The sequence below is a fragment of the Pangasianodon hypophthalmus genome, chromosome 1 (assembly GCF_027358585.1).
Source record: "Pangasianodon hypophthalmus isolate fPanHyp1 chromosome 1, fPanHyp1.pri, whole genome shotgun sequence".
NCBI lineage: Eukaryota > Metazoa > Chordata > Actinopteri > Siluriformes > Pangasiidae > Pangasianodon > Pangasianodon hypophthalmus.
Genome location: NC_069710.1, coordinates 2,248,441 through 2,270,311, shown reverse-complemented (window position 1 = coordinate 2,270,311; position 21,871 = coordinate 2,248,441). Strand labels below are relative to the sequence as shown.

The following is a 21,871-nucleotide window of genomic DNA, read 5'->3' as shown; positions in this document are numbered from 1 at the left end:
AGATCCAAATCATTCAAAGTGCCATTTTATTCCCATGTCTTAGGATATTTCAAAAAAATTCAAATTATTTTTCAGTAAAATCCTGCATCAGGCCAGAAAACAAACAAACAAACAAAAAAAACAATCTCCATGACATTCCTTCAGAATCCATTACAACAATTCAAAAACAATAATTGCAATTCTGTCTGTGGTTTCTCATTCAATATCCCTGATATCAGCAATAAATTAACAGGAAACTGCTGCCAGGCACACCACTCCAGTCCTGTACCTGGTAAAACTGCACAATACTCTTTTGAATGAAACATATACAATATAAAAATATGACTTACTGGGTAGAGAATGTTTTTGCAAAGGGTATTGGAGAACAGAACATTGTAAAAGAATAAACTATTGCACATTCATCTAGTATTTTAGGAAAGTCTTTGAGGGGAATATAATCAGAGATCTGAGAAGCATCCATATCTCCAATACTGCCAAAAAAAAAAAAAAAAATCTCTTCACCCTAGCTGCACTTTCATCTAGTGCATGCATACTGTACATACACACTTGTATTTCGCCTGCTCACAGTGACACGTCGATCACCCCAGAGGAGCATATATACAGGACACAAAATTATGTTATGGCACTTCTTGTATGGCACACTAAAACACTTGCAACTGGGTAGAAAAATGGGTTGACCATAAAGGGCTGTAAAGTCCAAAGCCACAGAAATAAAAGAGGGTAGATAAAAAGATGTTCAGTACAGCAGGCAAGAACACACACAAGTCTGCGTGCATGCATCTGCACACACAAAATGGCAGAGAGAGCCAGTGTGCTTCCCTTTATATGCTTTAAAATTTGCTCTTCAATTAACAAAAAAAATCTGAGACATACAACAGAATTTTTAACAATAACTTATATAGGATCAGTTTAAAAGTCAACTGTAAAAGCATTGTGTGTCATGTACAATCTTGATTTTATCCACCAAGTCACTAAATCTACTGTTTTGTACTTTGTGTTGTAGTCAAACAATAGTTTTACTGATTCAGCAGACAGATTATTTTTGGAAATTCATTCATTCTTCCTTCCATCCATCCAGCCAGTCATTATTTAAATGATCCACGTACAGTATGACCCCGTATTTCTCCTGAGTGACCAGAGAGAAATCTTATTTTACACTGTATTTCTGTGATCTGCCTCCCTTTTAATATGCAAAACAATATTTTTTAAGGGGAATTCCACAGATACTTCAAATTTCTACCCAATTCTTCCAAAACTCTTCCTAAATCTTTAAGAAGTATGAAAGTTATTCGGATTGTTTGATCAAATACGCACCATTCATTCAGGAGTATTTACAACGGCAGTGATAGGAACCAGCTGTTTGAAGTGCGTAAAGTCTCTAGAATCTACCTCACAGAAACATGATTCAAATATATGGCTGATGCCCTAGAGGCAGTTTAATGATAGCTTTGTGACAAGGCTTTAGCCATATTTATGTTTTGTATAAAATTGTATCCATTGATTACTTCTGTCTTGTTCTCGTTCCAACTGTTGCATTGTGCATGAAAGCCAAACTCCCAAACCATGTCAGGCATTTCTGCTGTTAATATAGCCTGTAGAAATAGCCAGTCAACACATGTAACAGGTGCACTATTCCACTCTTTTATTTACTTTTAGCCTACCTACTAACAAAAATGGCAGCATAGGAGGATATTTTTAAATATCCAGAAGCTGCATCAGTTTTAACCTATAAATGCAGATAAAGAATTGCAGTAGACTCACAAAGAGAGCGCCAGAAGGATGAGGAAAACTACAGAACACTGATAAAGAAAGAGAACAGTCCAGGGCAGGTGGAATTTGATGTGCAGATACAATAGATGTCCTTTTGTGCTAACAGAAACTGAATGTCTTTTTTGCCTAAACTGCATTTCACAATGCCACTTAGTAAAGGACTCATTGTGTATGAAGTTACGACAATGACCCCAGGTTCCTATCACAATTGTTAGGATTTTTTTTTCTCTTCTCTTCTCTACTCTTCTCTTCTCTTCAGTCTGCATAACTTAATTTTCACTAAGTGAATTATGATAGATCTTGGAAAAATCTGTGAAATTCCCCTTCCAAGGTCTTACTTGTTACATGTATGTTACATATGTTGGGTAGGCGATTATTAATTTGAAGTTTAGTATATGGTGGTTTTATGTGCAAGTAGGTCAAGAGCTGTCCACCACCTGATGAGGCAGTGTGACAGAGGAGCCATTGATGAAGGAACCCTGTTTTTCTCGTCCTTTTAGAAAATAAGTGAGCAACTCTCCCTTCCCTTTAACGAAGATTGGTCCTCTTCTCACAAAACGGAAGCCATAGTCCTTCAGGATGTTATAGCAGTCTTCCACCACCTGGGGGCAACACACACTGAGTTACTGACAAGCTCTGAGTTACAGAGCAATTATCATAAATATGGAGAAATTATAATTATTATGATGACAACCTCTATCATCTATATTCATATTTATGTATATGTACACACACAATGCCGTTCCATTCACATGCTTTTGCGCAATTGTGTGAGGACAATTATGATGTAGTAAAGTGATAGAGAAGAAAACAGCAGTTTTGTTTCATATTTTCAAAGACCTATCATGTACTAAAACTTATGTCACTTTGTAACACTCGTCAAAATAACCTGAACATAGTCGGTATACCCTGATCAGCCATAACATTAAAATCACCTGCCTAATAATGTGTCGGTCCCCTTTGTGCCGCCAAAACAACCCTGAGCCATCGAGGCATGGACTCCACAAGACCTCTGAAGGTGTGCTGTGCTATCTTGCACCAAGACGTTAGCAGCAGATCCTTTAAGTCTTCTAAGTTATAAGGTGGGACCTCCATGGATAGGACTTGTTTGTCCAGCACATCCCACAGATGCTCGATCAGACTGAGCATCCTGGTGCCATCTCTTCCACAGGTAAGCGACGCACACGCACCCAGTCATCCACATGATGTAAAAGAAAACGTGATTCATCAGACCAGGCCACCTGCCATTGCTCCATGGTGCAGTTCTGATGCTGACGTAACCACTGTAGGAGCTTTCGGTGGTGAACAGGGGTCAGTATACGCAGCAAGCTGCGATGCACTGTGTGCTCTGACACCTTTCTATCAGAGCCAGCATTAACTTTTTCAGCAGTTTGTGCTACAGTAGCTCTTCTGTGGGATCAGACCAGACGGACTAGCCTTCACTCTCCACGCGCATCAGTGAGCATTGGGAGCCCATGACCCTGTCGTTGGTTCACTGGTTGTCCTTCCTTGGATCACTTTTGGTACGTACTAACCACTGCATACTGGGAACACCCCACAAGACCTGCTGTTTTGGAGATGCTCTGACCCAGTCGTCCAGCTGTCACAATTGTCAAAATTGTCATTTTTTCTGCTTCCAACACATCAACTTCGATAACTGAGTGTTCACTTGCTGCCTAACATATCTCACCCCTTGATAGGTGCCAATGTAACAAGATAATCAATTTTATTCACTTGGTACCACTTGATTAAACCACTTGTCAGTGGTTTTGATGTTATGGCTGATCGGTATATAAATGGAAGCAAACATGATATTGCTATTAGTGAAAAATGTAAAATGGGCCACTTCTCCCCAAAAAGAACAGAGTGATAAATTTTTAGGTTTTATTAATTCTTTATTTCTAAAAGCAAATGCTTTTCACCTGAATGTTTCCCATCACTCCTGTAGACTCCATGCGACTAGCCACATTAACAGTGTTGCCCCAGATGTCAAAATGAGGCTTCCGAGCCCCTATGACCCCGGCAAGAACAGCACCCTTATTCAACCCTGTGGAGAAAAGATGGAAGTCAGTATACTTTACATATTTTTGTAGATCAGTTCTCCTGTGCGCTACAATGTTTTCCACTTACCAATGCGAAGCATGAAGTTGTTAAAGGACTGATAATTAATGTTCATCAGAGTAACTTTCATGGCCAAAGCAAAATCTGCCAGATCTGCCAAGTGCTGCCAGCGCTCCCTATCAGACAATTCCTCCTTTTGCTGAGAAGAAGAAAATTCCTCGTCATTAGCATCTTCAATCGTGTCATGTTCATTATCACAAAGCTTCTTTCTAATTTATTAACACCATTCTGATTCCCTCACCTTCATGCAAGCATAGCCGTTAGCGTTGGTGTCAGGAGTGACTCCGGATGCTGCCATGTAAGTGCTGCCGATAGTCTTAATCTTGGTTATACAGCGAAACTGAGGCTCATCTAGAAGCTATGAAGACCAGAAGACATGAAAAATGCAATGTACTCAGTTTTTTCATGTCCTATCATGCCATGCTGGGAGGATCTGACTTTTGAATGACCTATAATCACTCTATTTAGGGAAAAATGTGTAAAAGATGATTTGATACTTACACTATCAAAGTCAGAGATAATTTCATTGAGGAACCTCAGACACTCAATGCCCCCATTGTTGATGCTCTCCTCTGTGTAGAAGTCGGAGAAATTTGGGATAGAGGCGAACATGACCCCAATCTCATCATAGGACTGGCTGTACAGTTCCTGTAAGGGGTGAAATGAGTTAGACACATACATAGAGATTGCAGTACTTTTTTTTTCTTTTGAGCCGCTTGTATCCTGAAGCGGCCTGGACAGATTTCCTCACCTCATCCCTCTTTTTGGAGCCCAGAAAGTGGCGGGCAACATGCTCCGGGAGCATGTTCGTGACTAGAGCCTCGTTCCAGCGTCTCATCTCGTACACCTTCTCCTTCTGCTCATGTACCTCAATTTTCCACAGGAACAGCGTGCGGGCCAGTTTCTCCACCTGAGATGAAATGAATGAGAGAACAGGACAAAATAAAGTAACAGAGCAGAACATGAAGTCACAGACAGAACTTTAAATCATTATTAAGGTGAGAGAGGAGTAGAGAAAAATCACGTACATGTCGTGCAAAGTAGTAGAAGCTGACCATCATGATGAAGATCATCACAGTCATTGTATATTTGGAGGGCACGAGGTATATTCTGCTCAGGAACATAAAAAGCATCAGTTCATGAATTCTGTGAGTAAATAATAATAGCGGTAGGAAATATGACAATATGATATTGTTATTGTAATAAATTATGTAATGATGCTTTTATGAGACTTTTATCACAATATAACGTTGGTATATAGAGTAACAGGTACATGAGTGGGGTGTGTATTTTTATTCCTTTTTTTTTTGTTCATTTATTTTTGTTAATTTAAAAAAGAAATATTATAATGTTTACGGATGGTGAGTAGGTGGATTGGCTATGCTAAAATTGCAGCAAAAAAAAAAAAAAAAATCCACGGCAATCCTCTATCCTCTAGTTACTGAAAATGACTAAATGGGTGTACTTTTTATATTGTGCTACTGGTGTTTTGTTCCAAAAATATTGTGGTTTTGTGTATCATTGAAACATCTTTAGTTGTCACGATGTGATCATTTTGCCGTACCACCCATCCCTACTTAATACTTAACATAATATTTATATAATGCTAAACATTCAGGACGGAGATCCAAAACCATTCAGTACCCACCTGTACTTCTTATAGTGGGTTAGATCATACTGGTCAAAGATGTCCCTCCAGCTGTAAATATTGACGATGCCCGAGGCTACTGTGATCAGTAGCATCAGCGTAAGCTTCACCATGTGGCTGACCTGCACCAGCATGGTAGTAGCAATCAGCGCTAATACAGCAATGTAACTGTAATATTTGGGGTTCTCCAGACAACCGCCTAGTCCACCTGGGGCTGGAGAAACATCCCCAACAGGCTGTGGAGGCTGGCAGCTTAGCTACAAGCATGGACACACAAGTAAATAAGATTGAAACACAGTTAGAGATTGAAATGTCTAGTGTGAGCAAGTCAGTATGACTGGACCAGTGTTATAATCTTGAAATGTTTCGTTACTCGTTCAAGGAAATTTATCAGGTTTTAAAAGAACTGGGTCGGCCCTTTGAAAGATTAGCAATATACCTTTAATAATATCACACCACAAGCCCAGTCAGCTTGACTTAGTATTAGTATTAGTAGTATTAGTATTCAAGCCCAATAGTATGTATTAACACTAATGAATAGTACATTAAAATGACAGTTTGCTAAAATTATATATCCAAAATTTACCCAATAGTGTCTCACCATGTCTATTATGTCAGCCAGTGTGAGGATGAATATGGCTGCCATGGCCCAAGTGTTGCGAGCCCAACGTGTGTGATCAATCCATGTAGAGAATGACACCAGTCTCTTAGGAAATACCTACAACATTGAAATAAGTCATTTATTCCACATATCAAACCCTTTCAGCCACACAAATCACTTCACTGGCAAAATGGGCATAGTGACTCTACAATATCGGAACGCAGAACTTCTTTTGGTAACTAGCTAACTGGCAGTTCAATCCTTATTCAAGTGACCGTGCTCTGATTACATTTAACATTCCCCTTGCGTTTCTCCTGGGAGGACATCTACATGGTAAAAGCTGATTTATAACACCATTATGTGACCCCTGGCTTCAGAGTGCAAAGAAATGTACCAATTTTCAAAGCTTAATTCAGATTTTAGAAATTATTCAAAGAATAGCATCTATATTTAAACTTTATGTTCCTCATGTCTCTGGAAATAAGAAGTCCATGTCGCCATGGGCTGGGAAAAGAAATTTTCCTTATTTTTAGATGTCTGACCTTTATGTGGCATATTTAACACTGGTAAGTAACACTATTAATTAATGTTGTAGCATTTATGCATTCACTTGATGACTAACCACAGAAAAGGGAAAAAAGTGGTTTTAAAAACATATAAAATAATCTTGTTTACATTTTCCTTGTGGCTTATATGCATTCATGACGTTTCTTCCTCAAAACCCCTTCGTACCTCCTTATGAATCTGTGTATCAGGGTATTTCATACATTATTGACAGACAATGAGTATAAAGCAATTACAGCTTAAAAGAATGTCTTCAGTTTGCTGACAGTGCTGGAAAATTAATCAGTAAACCTAAAAAAAAAAACCCATCAAACTATTTTTTTTTATTCTACAGTAAAAGCAGTGTCAAGTCACTGTTTTCTTGTTCTTGTTATATTTTTCTTTTTATACATTTAAGCACAACTTCCTCTGTATTGAACATGCCATGTTGTGTCTGGGTCAATGTTCCTCTCCTTAACCATCTCCATTGGTGTTTCCATTGTTCACTGTGATCGCTTTAGGCATGTTTAGCACACTACCAGTCAATATTGCTATAGAACTGTGTAAGTTAATTGAAAGTGCAATGACCTGACTAATAAAGTCGGATCAAATGCATGAGTGAATCACAAACAGTATACTGAGAACATCTACTGTCTACTGCAGTAACTCTATATAAGTGCAGTAGTCGCCCGGAAAACAAAAATGACAGGCATTAGATTAGGTCAACCTTTACAATAAGCTCCAGATCCCCAGAAACTAAGTACATGTTGTGTGTGTCTGGCTAAAGTGCTGGGTCACTCACCCGTGGGAAAATGGCTGCCAGGGAGCAGATGGTGAGAATGAGCAGCAGCACTTCCCCCACAGCTAGAGTCACATAGTTGGCTATCAACCTGTCAAGATGTACAGTAGACATTAAAGTACAGTAGATAAAGGGACAGCTAGAATAGTAAAGGCCATTCATGCGTTCTTTCAAACTAAACATTTTAAGTGCAGAACGCTGTATGAAAAAGTAGCCATTTTGACCCTTGTATTAAACAATGTTTACTGTAGCAACATATGTAAGATGTCAATATTGGCAAATACAAAACACTTGTGCCCAACTCCATTATTATTATCAGCATTCTGGAAGCAGGATGTGGCTCTTTACAGATACTGATTCTTCAGTATTATTGATCTAAAGAGCATCTTAGTTGCTCATTTGTTCACTGCCATTACTATTTGGACTTTCCTTTTGTTAACAGCAAGCTACTTAATGCATTCTGGCATACATGTAATTGGTTCATGAAGAAAAGAAAATGTGCACTACGGTGTGACTCACAGAGGATCTATAAGTGCCTCAATTGCTGCTGTAAAAAGCAGCACTACACAGGAACAGCTGAAGGCGGCTCCACTCTGCTTCTCCTTTTCGACTGAGAAACGTGTCTCCAGCTCAGGGTTCACAAAGCGCAGCGAAAGGCGGTTAGTGTACTTTCCCTTTAATCTAAGACAAACATACACAGTCAAAGTGACAGTGTAACAGTAAATAACCACTCAATCACAATTGTTACGATGCTTAATAACAGAAGGGTTTAATAACAGAAAGGTTTAAACTAACACATCATACACAAATGAAGTTTTAATATAGAGCAAATAATAGGGGTGCAGATTTTTATATGATTTTAATATTATGATTTTAAGCTGATTCATATACAAGATTGGTATGCTCTCAGTAACTAAACCTGCTGTCTATAAGCTCTCTAATGGCACCTTGCTTTGAGTTCATGTATTCAAAATCTCTGTCATGTCATACACAGTCATTGTATAAAATGTGCGTCACACAATCGTACCAAATCTGACCTGAAACGAATCCAACATTCCAGGTCAATATCAGCCCTGATACCAACACTCATTATCAGACTGGTGTATCCTTAGCTGGTGTAAAACACATCCGGCACACTCATGTGAGTGACCGAAATAGAGATTTAAAATGGTACTTACGCCTGCACTGTCTCTCTCTCCAGCAGTGCCTCGTTCAGGAGTTTATTCAGCTCCTGCTCATTTTCCTGAGCATCAATAACTCTCTCAGCCAGGTCTCGCAAACGAAGACGCCGCCGAGGGTTTGGAAACGAGGGATTCACCACCTGAACACACACACAGACACATATATAAGAGGGGTCATTCATAATCAAGCCTGGTATAGCATCAGGCTCTTTTCAGCACAAGCACACATCCTTCAGTTTGTGTCATATCACACCACTGTCATCACACATCCCCAGTTTTACACAGCACTTTTTAGTTTAAACTCAACTTTACATGTTTAACTTTAAGTGCAACTAGCCACCTAGGCTGTATTGCTGTGGGGAGGGTGGATAGAGCTACAGTCAGGTCCATAAATATTGGGACAGTGACACAGTTTTGGTAATTGTGCCTCTGTACACCACCACAGTGGATTTGAAATGAAGCAGTCAAGATGTGACTGAAGCGTAGACTTTCAGCTTTAATTCAAAGGGTTTAACAAAAATATTGCATTAACCGTTTAGGAATTACAGCCATTTTTTACAGAGTTCCTCCATTTTCACAGGCTCAAAAGTAATGGGACAATTGACTGATAAGCAGTTTCATGGCCAGCTGTGGCCTGTTTCCTCCTTATATCATGATAAATTAAGGAGATAAAAGGTCTGGAGCTGATTCCAAGTGTTGAATTTGCATTTGGTAGCTGTTCATGGGAACTCTCAATATGCCATCCAAAGAGGTGTTGATGCAAGTGAAGGAGCCATCATTAGGCTGAAAAACCAAAACAGACCTATCAGTGAGATAGCAGAAACTTTAGGAGGGCCAAATCAACAATTTGGTACATTCTTAAAAAGAAGGAATGCACTGGCGAGCTCAGCAACACCAAAAGGCCTGGGAGACCACAGAAAACAACTAAAGTGGATGATTGCAGAATTCTTTTCTTATTGAAGAACAACCCCTTCACAACATCTAGCCAAGTCAGGAACACTCTGGAGGAGGTAGGCCTATCATTGTCAAAGTCTACAATCAAGAGCCACCTTCATGAATGTAAATACAGACGGTTTACCTCAAGATGCAAACCGCTGGTAACACTCAAGAACACAAAGGCCAGATTAGACTTTGCTAAAAAACCTCTAAAAAAAGCCTGACCAGTTGTGATGCAAGATTAACTTGTACCAGAATGATGGGAAGAGAAAAGTATGGAGAAGGAAAGGAAGGGCTCATGATCCAAAGCATACCACATCATCCGTCAAACATGTGGAGGAAGTGTTATGGCATGGGCATGTTTGACTGCCAATGGAACTGGGTCACTGGGGTTTAATGATAATGTGACTGTTGATAGAAGTAGCAGGATGAATTCTGAAGTGTATAGAGCTATACTTTCTGCTCAGATTCAGTCAAATGCTGCAAAACTGATAGGACAGCGCTTCACAGTATAGATGGATAACAACCCAAAACATACTGTGAAAGCAGCCCAAGAGCTTGGAAATTAAATGTTCTTAAATGGCCAAGTCAGTCACCTGACCTCAACCCAACTGAGCTGCTTTTCACTTACTGAAGACAAATCTGAAGTCAGAAAGACCCACAAGCAAGCAGCAACTGAAGATGGCTGCAGTAAAGACCTGGCAAATCATCTCAAGGGAGGAAACTCAGCATTTGGTGATGTCCATGGGGTCCAGACTTCAGGTAGTCATTGACTGCAAAGGATTTACCTCCAAGTAATAAAAATAATCCTAATATTTATGATTATATTAGTTTGTCCCATTACTTTTGAGCCTGTGAAAATGGAGGAATTCTGTAAAAAATGGCTGTAATTCCTAAACGGTTAATGCAATATTTTTGTTAAACCCCTTGAATTAAAGCTGAAAGTCACATCTTGACTACTTCATTTCAAATCCACTGTGGTGGTGTACAGAGGCAATATTACCAAAACTGTGTCACTGTCCCAATATTTATGGACCTGACTGTAGGTGTGTCCCGATTAAAAAGTGTATAGTTACCCGTGTGTCCAGCTCCTCTGGTTCTTCAGGTGTGGTGCAGCCTGTGTGTACACTGCCATTACATTCTGTAGTGTTGATCAACAGAGGAGAGTTCCCATTAGATGAAGTTACCGACAGCTTCTGGAAGAAAAACATGGAATGAAAGACAGCAAAGAAAGACAAGGACAAACTGCTGTTTAACCAGCAGAACAAGATTAATCAGACTGTATAAACGAAGTAACACTCACCACTCCATTGATGCCATTCTTGCTCACTGGTCCTTTGGGAACAACAACCAGGTAAGTTTCAATGCCTCTCTCCCTCAGATATTCACAGCGGTCGCCTCCATTCCCTGGCTCGACATCAAATTCACCATGAAGACACTCGAGTGTGCTCTGAGAGATGTGCACTCGCCTGGTGGAATAGGAGTACAGCAGTACAGGAAACAGTCACATTTCTACAGCATAAAGTACACAGCATGTAGTAAACATTCTTCCAGATGTAGGGCCTGTAACTGCTGCTCAGGACTCACCCAGGTATACCTCCAGCCTCCATTTTGTTGGCCACTGTGACATCTGTGGACCAGACATCGTATTGCCAGCGCTTCTGTCCCAGCACCCCACCAAGAACTGTCCCAGAATGCACCCCAACACGCATGTCAACATCTGTCTGCGTCTTCTCTCGAACATAGCTGAAATTGACATGTGAATGAACAGCATGTGAGCCAGTCATCATTAGACAGGCTGGAGACTGGTGTTTTCAGCTCACTTGCTAACTTGTAGATGTGCAGTTCAATCATTACTTGCATACCAGCATGAATATTAAGAATAGCACTACTTTCTCACAACAGTAATTTTTTAGTTTATGAGTATCTTTAAAAAGACATGATGTTAGAAGATGTTTATCACATACGAAATAGCTTCCACCATGGCCAATCCCATCATTATGGAGCAGGCTGCGTGGTCTTCTCGGTAATCTGGAAGGCCACAGATACAGTAGTAGCAGTCCCCGAGGATCTTAATCCTCAGTTGGTGATATTTCTACAGAGTAAAAATGTGCAGAATCATGACACAGTATAAATTTCTAGATATATTTATAAATTTCACAGAAATGTTTATTGACTAGGTAGCATTGCATAGCAGAGTTTGTGCAGAGTTTTGCATGTTCTCCCCATGTCCATGCTGGTTTCTTCCAGGTTCTTCAGTTCCCTCCAACTAAAAACATGCCGGTAAATGGATTGGTGACTATAAAATGCCCCTACATGTGAATGAGTGGTGTGAATGTTTGTGTGCATGTTGCCCTGCAATAGGCTGGTATCCTATCCAGAGTGTATTTCTGCCACATGCCTGGTGTTCCAGGGATAAACTCCAGATTGGCAATTAATTAGAGTGAATGAATGAACATTTATTGGCTTGCCCAACATCTGCCCTAGATTTACACTAAGTCTTGAGTAAACGTGTCTACTGTAATTTCCTTAATACTGAAAAGCGCTGGAATTAATGTCTGTGGTAATCACCAATGCGCTACAGATGAAGTACATTTAAGAGTTAGCATATCTCCGAATGGCACCAGATACTGCGTAGTATTTCATCCTGAATTCTTGTAAGCGTAACAAAGTACACATGTATTTCCAGCGTGACACATGTGGAGGGAGGCAGTCACTTACAGCAGCCAGTTTGTCAAAGCGGGCAAACAGCTCATTGAGCAGCTTGACTAGCTCCTGTGCACTACAGGAAGAGGAGAGCTGGGTGAATCCCACAATGTCTGCAAACAGAATACTGCAAAAGAAACACACCATACTATTTATCTACACCATACACAACTACATTAAAATCAAGCATTAACTGTTTAACTTTGGACGTACAGTGTAATCATTTTCAATCAAGCTCTTTAAGCCTTGTTGCTTTCTTCTGAACTGACATCAATGTAGTGTGATATGTATAGGACTCACCTAACATTTTCATGGCGATACATGTACATAGTGTTGAACTGCTGCATCTCTTTCTGACTGGCCTCTTTCTTCATGTCTTGTAGCATCTCGTCTGCTATGTGCTTGGGCAGAATGGACAGCAGTAGACGTTGCTGTGTGCAGAGAAACAGCATCACAGTGCACGTTAGAGGAAATGCGTATGATAATGTGTAGGGTCAGATGGAATACTAACCTGAAGCTTTCCACTTACCCTAAAGCATGACCTTTCAGCTTGTACTGTTTAAGGTTAATGGACCATGTATGGATCCATTTTCCTTGACACAAATTACACCAATCCTCCATAACATTAAAACCACTGACAGGTGACGTGAATAACATTGATTATCTCGTTACAATGGCATCTGTCAAGGGATGGGATATATTAGGCAGCAAGTGAACAGTCAGTTCTCAATGTTCATGCATTGGAAGCAGACAAGGGCCAAATGGTGATGGCTAGACGACTGGGTCAGAACATCTCCAAAACGGCAGGTCTTGTGGGGTGTTCCCAGTATGCATTGGTTAGTACGTACCAAAAGTGGTCTAAGGAAGGACAACCGGTGAACTGGCGACAGGGTCATGGGCGCCCAAGGCTCACTGATGTGCGTGGAGATCGACAGCTAGCCCGTCTGGTCCCACAGAAGAGCTACTGTAGCACAAATTGCTGAAAAAGTTAATGCTGGCTCTGACAGAAAGGTGTCAGAACACACAGTGCATCACAGCTTGCTGCGTATGGGGCTGCGTAGCTGCAGACCGGTCAGAGTGCCCATGCTGACCCTGTCCACCACCGAAAGCACCTACAATGGGCACGTGATCATCAGAACTGGACCATGGAGCAATGGAAGAAGGTGGCCTGATTTGATGAATCACATTTTCTTTTATATCATGTGGATGGCCGAGTGTGTGTGCGTCAGGCACCACGCCATGAGATGGCACCAGGATGCACTATAGGAAGAAGGTAAGCCAACAGAGGCAGTGTGATGCTCTGGGCAAAGTTCTGCTGGGAAACCTTGGGTCCTGGCATTCATGTGGATGTTACTTTGACATGTACCACCTACCTAAACATTGCTACAGACCAAATACACTCGTTCATGGCAAGAGTATTCCCTAATGGCAGTGGCCTCTTTCAGCAGAACATGACAAAGAGTTCAAGGTGTTTACTTGGCCTCCATATTCCTCAGATCTCAATCCGATCGAGCATCTGTGGGACGTGCTGGACAACCAAGTCCAACCCATTGAGGCCCACCTCACAACTTACAGGACTTAAAGGATCTGCTGCTAACGTCTTGGTGCCAGATACCACAGCACACCTTCAGAGGTCTTGTGGAGTCCATGCCTTGACGGGTCAGAGCTGTTTTGGCAGCACAAGGGGGACCTACAAATTATTAGGCAGGTGGTTTTAATGTTATGACTCATTGGTGTAGTCTGCAGTACAGCAATCTTATAAACAGGGGATAGCTAAATGCCCTGAACACCAACCCTATGTGAAAATGCACATCCTTATATACTATGACAACATCAAATATAACAGAGCCTAATATTTAGTGGCTAAATAGTAGCATGTCCATTACATTCAAGAAATTACCCAAAATACTGAACTGGATACTCTGCAATACTCTTACTAGTATTATCATAATATCAGGACACACAGCTGCAATCAAGATGACCCTGTTTCACCACACACACACACACACACACACACACATACAACTTCAGCGCAGGAGAAGGGTGGACTGCATAATAAATCTGTATATATTAGAGTGTAGCTGTAAAAAGGACATAAAAGGCATAACAAATCAAGAGGAGATAGTCAGAAGTGTGATTACAGTTGACACTGTCTCAGGAGGCTTGTCACCATGGTAACCTGCAGCCGCCGGATGCTCCTTGATTGGCTGGCAGGCCCCGTCTCCCAGCAGCCCTTGTTTCTCTATTAGTATTCAGGGAGTTTCTGCTGCTATCAGTGCTTTTGTTCTCTCTCTCTCTCTCTCTCTCTCTCATACACACTCATTCATACACATACATACACGCACACATGCACATGCACACACACGTACACACATGCACGCACACGCATGCACAAGCACACACACACCAATACTTCCTTCCTACATCCCATTCTTTCTATAGCACCACCCCTCCACCCCCCAACACCCACCACCCCTTGTTAGCAGCAACTGTTTGCTCCATTTATAGAAGCAATCAAGAAAGCCCAGTGGCTACAGCTGGGAGACCAGAGAGAGGGAGGAACTGACTGCTGACTCTGTAAATACACACATACGCGCGCACACACACGCACACACAGCCACAGAGTGCATATTCATAACAGAGCATGCACTCAGGATGTGAAAAAATAATCTAAGATGCAAAGTATTTCCCAAACTCTGAGATTTAGTCATTGCCAGTACCCCCGTCCCTACCTAGCTACCACCTTCCAATCTAACACATACTTCCTCAGAGAAATATAAAGCCAGGCACCATATCTTTTCAAACTACTGCTGCAGATGAACTGTCCTCTTCCATATACATGAGCTCACAGATTGTCTAGTGTCGTTCTGAGTTACAGGAGAGAGAGGAATGCTATACTCCTCACCCAGAGAGTACAGCCCATTGCGCTTTCTCGGCCTTCCAGCCACAGAGGAGTTCTGAAAAATACTTTACCATTGCCTCTGCTTTAAAATAAATAGTTTATTTATTGACAAAAAGTTAGCAGTACCAAACAATTCTGATGCAAATTTAAGATCTGTCAAATTTGCATTTAAATTTTAATTATTAAAGGTATTAAGATTCAAATATATTTCAATAGTAACTGAATTAATTTCACACTGCTTCACACAACTACAGTATGTGTTTATATCATGGAAGGTGAAAGCTGTGTTGCGTTCTGTTCCTACACCCCTAATGGAAATACCCTTTTTCGAAGACAAACAAAAATTATAATATGTTTTAAAAAGCAGGAAATGTTCATTTTAGAAAGTCAAAATTCATAAATCCGCAAGATGAATAAACATTTATTTTATAATCACATCTTGATACCTTGGATCGAAATTAAACCAAACTATGAGGTGCCTAGAGATTCCCACCCCTTATACAAACACACTGAGCACACAATCACAATACCAGAAGAGATAGATAGGGGACCACGTGACTTACACTACAGCTAACACATACAGTACCTCTAGCTCAATATTACAAACTAAAGCAACACTTTGCCTTATGGGTTTCACCAATCAAGGGATAGTCCCTCAGAAGGCTCACATCAAGCTCCTCCTACATCTACGATGACCCTTAACTCTAAATTCCCACAGTTATTACCCTGTTGAAGCATACATTATAGCCTGTTGCACCACTCCAAATCGATCTCTCTTCAATACACGTTGCCACGCTTTTACATTTACACAAAACTGATTGAAAAACGGCCCACAAAAAGTCAGAACAACATAAATGCAATTACATTAACACAATAATTCTCAAATCGTCCTACACAAGCTACAAAGCAACCTCAAAACATCCTCACATTGTTTAGGACAGTAGCTGGCCAATCAGCTCTTCCCAGTACGCAGCCTATTCTCAAAAAGATACTCAAATGTTTTCCATGTATATGTGGACATCATAGAGCACTCGATACAGCCAGTGGCCTAAACTAGACAATCAATAAATCAATATCAATAAATCATTCTCACTCAAATAATAATTCCCATATATAAATACGAAATTAAAGTAAAATATAATGCTTAATATAATTATTAGCAATTATTTTACAGTTAAAATAAATATTAATGGCCCCCCGAAAAGTCACAGTCTACATGGTGAAAAGCACTGCCACAGAATTTTCCATTTTTTCTTGAGCTTACCTGCTGCTGACTCTGTTCCTCTAAATTCAGCTTCACCTCCAGAGACTGCCTGGCCTCCAAAAAGGCCTTGCGGTGTTTGCGATCAGCCATGTAATATGACATAAGCCCCACAGTAATTGCACATATGTAGATCAGGATGTTGGCCAACAGCTGAAGAAAAGAATTTAACAAAATTACCTTTTAACCAAATCACAGCGCAACCACATTTTCAGTAGAAACACATTCTCATGCACAGGCATGCACAATAATTAATGTCTAACTGCTTTTAATTCTTGAACTCTTACTTGTATAATCAGTGTACTACTCTTCAGATTATTAAGGGAACTGTTCCTGTTGGCTTTAGAGTGCTGGTCTTGTTTGCATAAACCTGAGAGTAGACTGGGGATATATTTACAGTTCTTTGATGAACCAGCTATAACCTGATCATTTACCCATAATTTCTTTACACTATTATTGTGTGCAGACATTAAAATCCAAATCCTTTATATAACTGACCCATGTAAGGGTAAAGGCTCTGAGCTCTTAAGTAATCTACAGGGAATTCAGTGGTATTCAGTGATAAATGTTTGTTTTCCATAAACATGAAGCCAGCAAAATCTTTAAAATTTTTAAAAATCTAAGGTCGGTTTTAAACTCTCAGCAGTTTGTGTATTTGCATACAGCTGTATAATACATGCAGTAGATTTAATCCCTAGATTTCTCCCTTAAATCCAGGTTCTCCTGCTGCAATGCATTGTAATCTTCTGGGTTTTTTGTGCCATGTCTCTTGAGGCTGCAGTTTGCACCAAAAAGATTTTGGACCCTGAGTGTCCAGCACACACAGCTAAATACAGCGTAATAACAAAACAAAAATATAACCTTCATGCATCTCTTCTGCACGAAGGAACACTAGTGCTCTCCTCTACATATTAATTCAACAGTGAATCCAAATTAAATTGCTGCCAATATAACAAGATATATACTTTCAAAATGTATTGTATTTAGTCATTTAGTAAAATGTAAGTCTGTTTATGAGTTTATGCATGGCCTATTTAAACTACCATTTACGACTATAATCCCATTGCTTTTGTAGACACAACAAAATATTACAAAAGTAATTACAAAAGTCTATAGGTGTGATTATCACGACTTCGATATTAACATATCATACTCTGTTATGAATTTAATTGTACGCAACTGCATTGTATTACATAATTAACTGCACCTGCATTGCATTACATTACATAATAGTAATCAAACACTTGATTAAAGACGGTGAGTTACTATTTCCAATGTAATTTTAGTTTCCAATGTAATTAAAGAAAGAATAAATATTAATTAACATTATCGTTCAGCTTTAGACTTTCATTTAGGCTTGTCTTGCACATTGAGGCATCTTTTAGATAAACTAGCAGTTGTTAGTGGTATTAAGCTATTAATTATTTATTAAAAGACATATACTATAGAAAGATAATTGGATAATAAGTCCGGATGGTTCAGAGTTGTTAACATCTCTACTTTCTCTCAGTGAGAACATTTTTTAAATTAATTACTTCCAGTAGAGACTAATTTGCAGTTTATTAACTGACAGTGCATTGTTTGTGTTTCGGTAAGTATTCAGTAGCTTGTGCATGGAGGTGATTTTGTGTCAAAAGTAATAAACAAAATGAAAAGTAAGTATCAACATATGAAAATAGATGTAAATACAAATAATATGAATTAAGTCCATTTTAATTACTTTTTGTGATTCTGCTGGTTGGGTTTTAGAAGGCGCCATAAATCCGATATTACTAGCTGGTATTAGTCATTTTGAATCCATTAGTCATATGCATTTATTGACCCATGGCAGTCACTCAACATGACAGAATGATCTGGACCAGGTGCTCCACAGCAGATATCATTAGCCTGGAATTGCAGCTATCTACTGTATGTATATATTTTCATAACCAGGCTGTACAGTGTGACAGTACTGTCTCACATGCTAGGAGAGATTTAACCTTTCCTAATACAAAAAAGATCACAGCCATACATGTCCAAGAACCTTGTTTTTAAGTCCTAGTGCTCATGGCAGATCAAACCACACAGTAGATAAAACATTTTCCATCTGCTTGAGCCATCTTCTCAAGTGTATGCAATTGCATGGACAGCTGACGTCACCCGTATGGCGACAAATGGATGTTTCCACAGACAAGGCAGTATTATATTTCTTGCATTATAATGCTTGTGTAATGTAATGTGTATTACAACTGACTAATATCTGACAAGAAACTGGGTGTTAATAGTTTCTGAAACACATACTGATAGCCTTGTGGTCCAAAAAAAAAAAAAAGTTCAGTGTTAAGGATCAGTCGAATTATTTAAAAATAATATGATCACTCATCCTTGTTAACCTACCCCAAGCTCCCAATCTTCTAGATCTTACTACCCCATTTTCAGAATGTTACCATAACTTTCTCCAAGCACCCTAAACTTTCATTTTTGTCCCCCGTCCCCAGTGCCCTAACCTGTCTCCCGAGAGCAGCTCCTTGGATGTCTTCTTGCTGCTGCTGTGCGATGGTGACTCCCAGCGCCAACGTGTGCACGCCACACGACACAGCTGTGATGAGCACAATTGGTGTCAGTCGTAACGGCAGTGTCAAGAAGAAGGAGAAGCTGAAGAAGGCCTGCCAGCCTACTGTGTCACTGGCCTGGTGGAAGCGGGCAAAGTTCAATCCTAGATAACAGAAGATCTGGGCATCTATGAGCACCCACAGGGCATAGGGCACCAGTCGGCGAGAAATGCGCTCAGGCAGAAGGCCGTAGCGGCACAGTAGGTAGAGCACGATGTCCACAGCCAATGCTACGCAGGCCACAGCCACAGACGCCAGCTTATCACTGGTATAGACCACGGCACACATCACAATCACATAGCAGTCGAAGAGGGCTGCAAACACCACCAACACCAGCAGGGTTTCATGCCGCTGCCTCCGAAAATAGGTCTGGTAGAGGTTCTCTAGTGAGTCTGGGGTGAATGTGAGGCGCATGAACCGAGGGAGACACAAACAGCAGCCTGAGTTACGCACGGTGACCTCGTGGGTTCTTCCCACTGCTTGGCCCGGATCGGAGGGCAGCGTGACCGAGCAGTCTGCTGAATATTCAGCAGAGTACTCCGGCTCGGAGAAGGCCCGGTTCCGAGGCATTCTGAAGAGCCAATAGGTTACTTGAAGAATGAAAAATAGATCCTTATTGTCCCTGTTACTCTTTAAACAAGTGGTTCTTAAAAAGTGCATTACAAGTACATTGGGCTGGCTTGCCTGGCACCCTCTTCACGCCCATGTCAAACACGCTTCCGACCTGAGAGTTACATCTGAGGACTGGATTCAGACTGGGCTCCTGATTGGCACTCCCTGCACCGAAACTGGAGCTTGCATGTACATTTAATTTATTTCACACAGATTTTGGTCATCAAACTGGACCCTTCTTAAGTGACTAGAAAGGTTTAACACTTTGGCATTTGAAACACTTTTTTTTTTTTTTGAGCAGGATGCATTTGTTGTCAGGACGATGTGCAAAAAGCAGGCCACAGAATGCTCGGCTGCGGTCCACATAGAGGGGAAAAGGCAGTTTAAGAGAGATCTGTCCCTCTAGCCATGCTTGTTTACATATGCGCCGCTGTGTGTGTTTCCGGCCCGGGTTGCCATCATGGTCGCTCGCGCCAGGTTTCCATGGTGAAGCCTCGCGGAGACAATGAACGCAGGATTCAGGAAGGAAGCAATGAGATTATTCCTCTTTTCTTCCAGATGCAGGCTAACACATGCTTTGGAGAAGTGAAATTGGGCTCAGGTGGCTGATTTTATTATTTTAAAGCTTTAAAAACAAGAAGCAGTCGCCATGGAGGTCTGAAAATGCACCACTTGCACGAATAGCCTCTGGCGTGATCAAAATGGCCTTCGCGGTTTAATGTCGTGTTTCATCCCTTTTTCACATGACTGCAAAGTGAAATTCGCTTGTTTGCATTCACTGTTGTGGTCGCTATCCGAAGAATCCACAGTCTTCCGAGGGAAAAAAAAAAAGAAGAGAATGAAAGAAAGAAAGGAAGGAGCACTTACAGGAAATACATGTTGCGCTCGAGGGACAGAGTGTGTGCATCCTGGGAAATGTGGAAATACAGATTGTCTGAGCCACTAATGAAAACAGACGCGTTCTGCCTTCTGACAGAGTATAAAGCGCACATTTCTGCCCTTTCAGGATTCACGATTCAGGCGATGGAGGCGTGCAAAAACGCACCAAAGTGTTACACTGGCGTGGTTACATAGGCTCAGTTCTGGACCTGAAATGTATGCCCCACACACACACACACACACACACGCAGAGACACAGAGATCACCCGATGCTTCTTTTTCCTCTCGTGCTGTTCAGTGTTGCTTCATAGAAATAGTCGGGATTTGGTGTAATCTGCACAGGATCCACAACATGCGCACACACACGCACGCACACACACACACACACAGCGCGGAAGTCTGCATCCAGTTAGCGGTAACTCCACTGGGGATCTGTCCCTGTTGTCAGGAAGCAAAAAGAGAAATCCTACAGAGGTGTCGTGCAAAATTCATCCGCAGAAGAGCTGCCCCTGGAGATGCAGCTGGAGATGTGGGTGAATCCAGAAGCCCAGGCTCGTGCTTCGGAAGTGCCGCTGTTTTCACTAATAAAAGTCACCGCTGATTGCGGGCTGCGGTTCTGCGCTTTCCCTGATGAGGCAGGAGAAAACAGTGGAGCAGTGATCCTCTCTCTCTCTCTCTCTTTCTCTCTCTCTCCCTCTCTCGTCCCTCCTCTCACCCTCCTCCAAGGACAGATCTTGCCTGGAGAATAACACTGCAAGCATTACAGCTAAAACCGACATAAATAATAAGAATTAATTAAAACAAAAAGCCTTTCAGGTTCCACAGATTTTCTCTTTTTTCAATGTTGATGCTGATGCTTTATTTTTATTTCTTCTGAAACTCCTCATTTAGATCACTCAGTAGTAGCTCACTAATATCCCTTAACAGTATTATAATCTAATATAATTGTATAATAATATATACAACTATAATAGAATATAATATAATATAATCTAGTTGTATATATTATTATACAACTACATTATATTATAATACTGTTCTAATATAATATAGTTGTATAATAATATATACTAATAATATTCCATGGTGATTGTGAACCAGGCCTAGCCTAGTCTTAAAGAAGTCTTATTGTTGGATAATTCAGCATTCTTAGCTTGTTCTGTTTGGAAACCTTTATGATAGATAAACATTAGATCAGTTGTAGGCTAATACAGTAAGGATCCTCCAGAGGGACAACCTCAGAACACTAAAAAAAAAAGGGGGTCTAAATTGTCTAGATGTTTGAGTCGACTCTTTTTGGTAAACATTGGGAGTTAGTTTG

The 21,871-nt window shown here is 40.6% G+C and overlaps 1 protein-coding gene across 2 annotated transcripts; it reads right to left on the bottom strand.

Annotated features, from left to right (window-relative positions):
* Positions 1 to 9: 9 nt before the first annotated feature.
* Positions 10 to 21,210, bottom strand: adcy3a (adenylate cyclase 3a). 2 transcript variants are annotated; one of them, XM_026914040.3, is made up of 20 exons: positions 18,955 to 21,210; positions 16,472 to 16,621; positions 12,606 to 12,736; positions 12,321 to 12,432; positions 11,567 to 11,694; positions 11,187 to 11,345; positions 10,903 to 11,068; positions 10,676 to 10,795; positions 8,661 to 8,803; positions 8,002 to 8,163; positions 7,486 to 7,573; positions 6,141 to 6,257; positions 5,540 to 5,796; positions 4,920 to 5,001; positions 4,643 to 4,801; positions 4,393 to 4,539; positions 4,133 to 4,249; positions 3,901 to 4,030; positions 3,693 to 3,817; positions 10 to 2,372 (listed from the first exon to the last, which is right to left on the bottom strand). In XM_026914040.3, the coding sequence occupies exons 1-20, from the start codon at positions 19,717 to 19,719 to the stop codon at positions 2,190 to 2,192; spliced, it is 3,441 nt and encodes a 1,146-aa protein (XP_026769841.2). In that variant the 5' UTR covers positions 19,720 to 21,210; the 3' UTR covers positions 10 to 2,189. The 2 variants fall into 2 exon arrangements, with proteins under 2 accessions (XP_026769841.2, XP_026769842.2); XM_026914041.3 differs by having other exon boundaries at positions 10,676 to 10,792.
* Between the last annotated feature and the right edge of the window lie 661 nt (positions 21,211 to 21,871).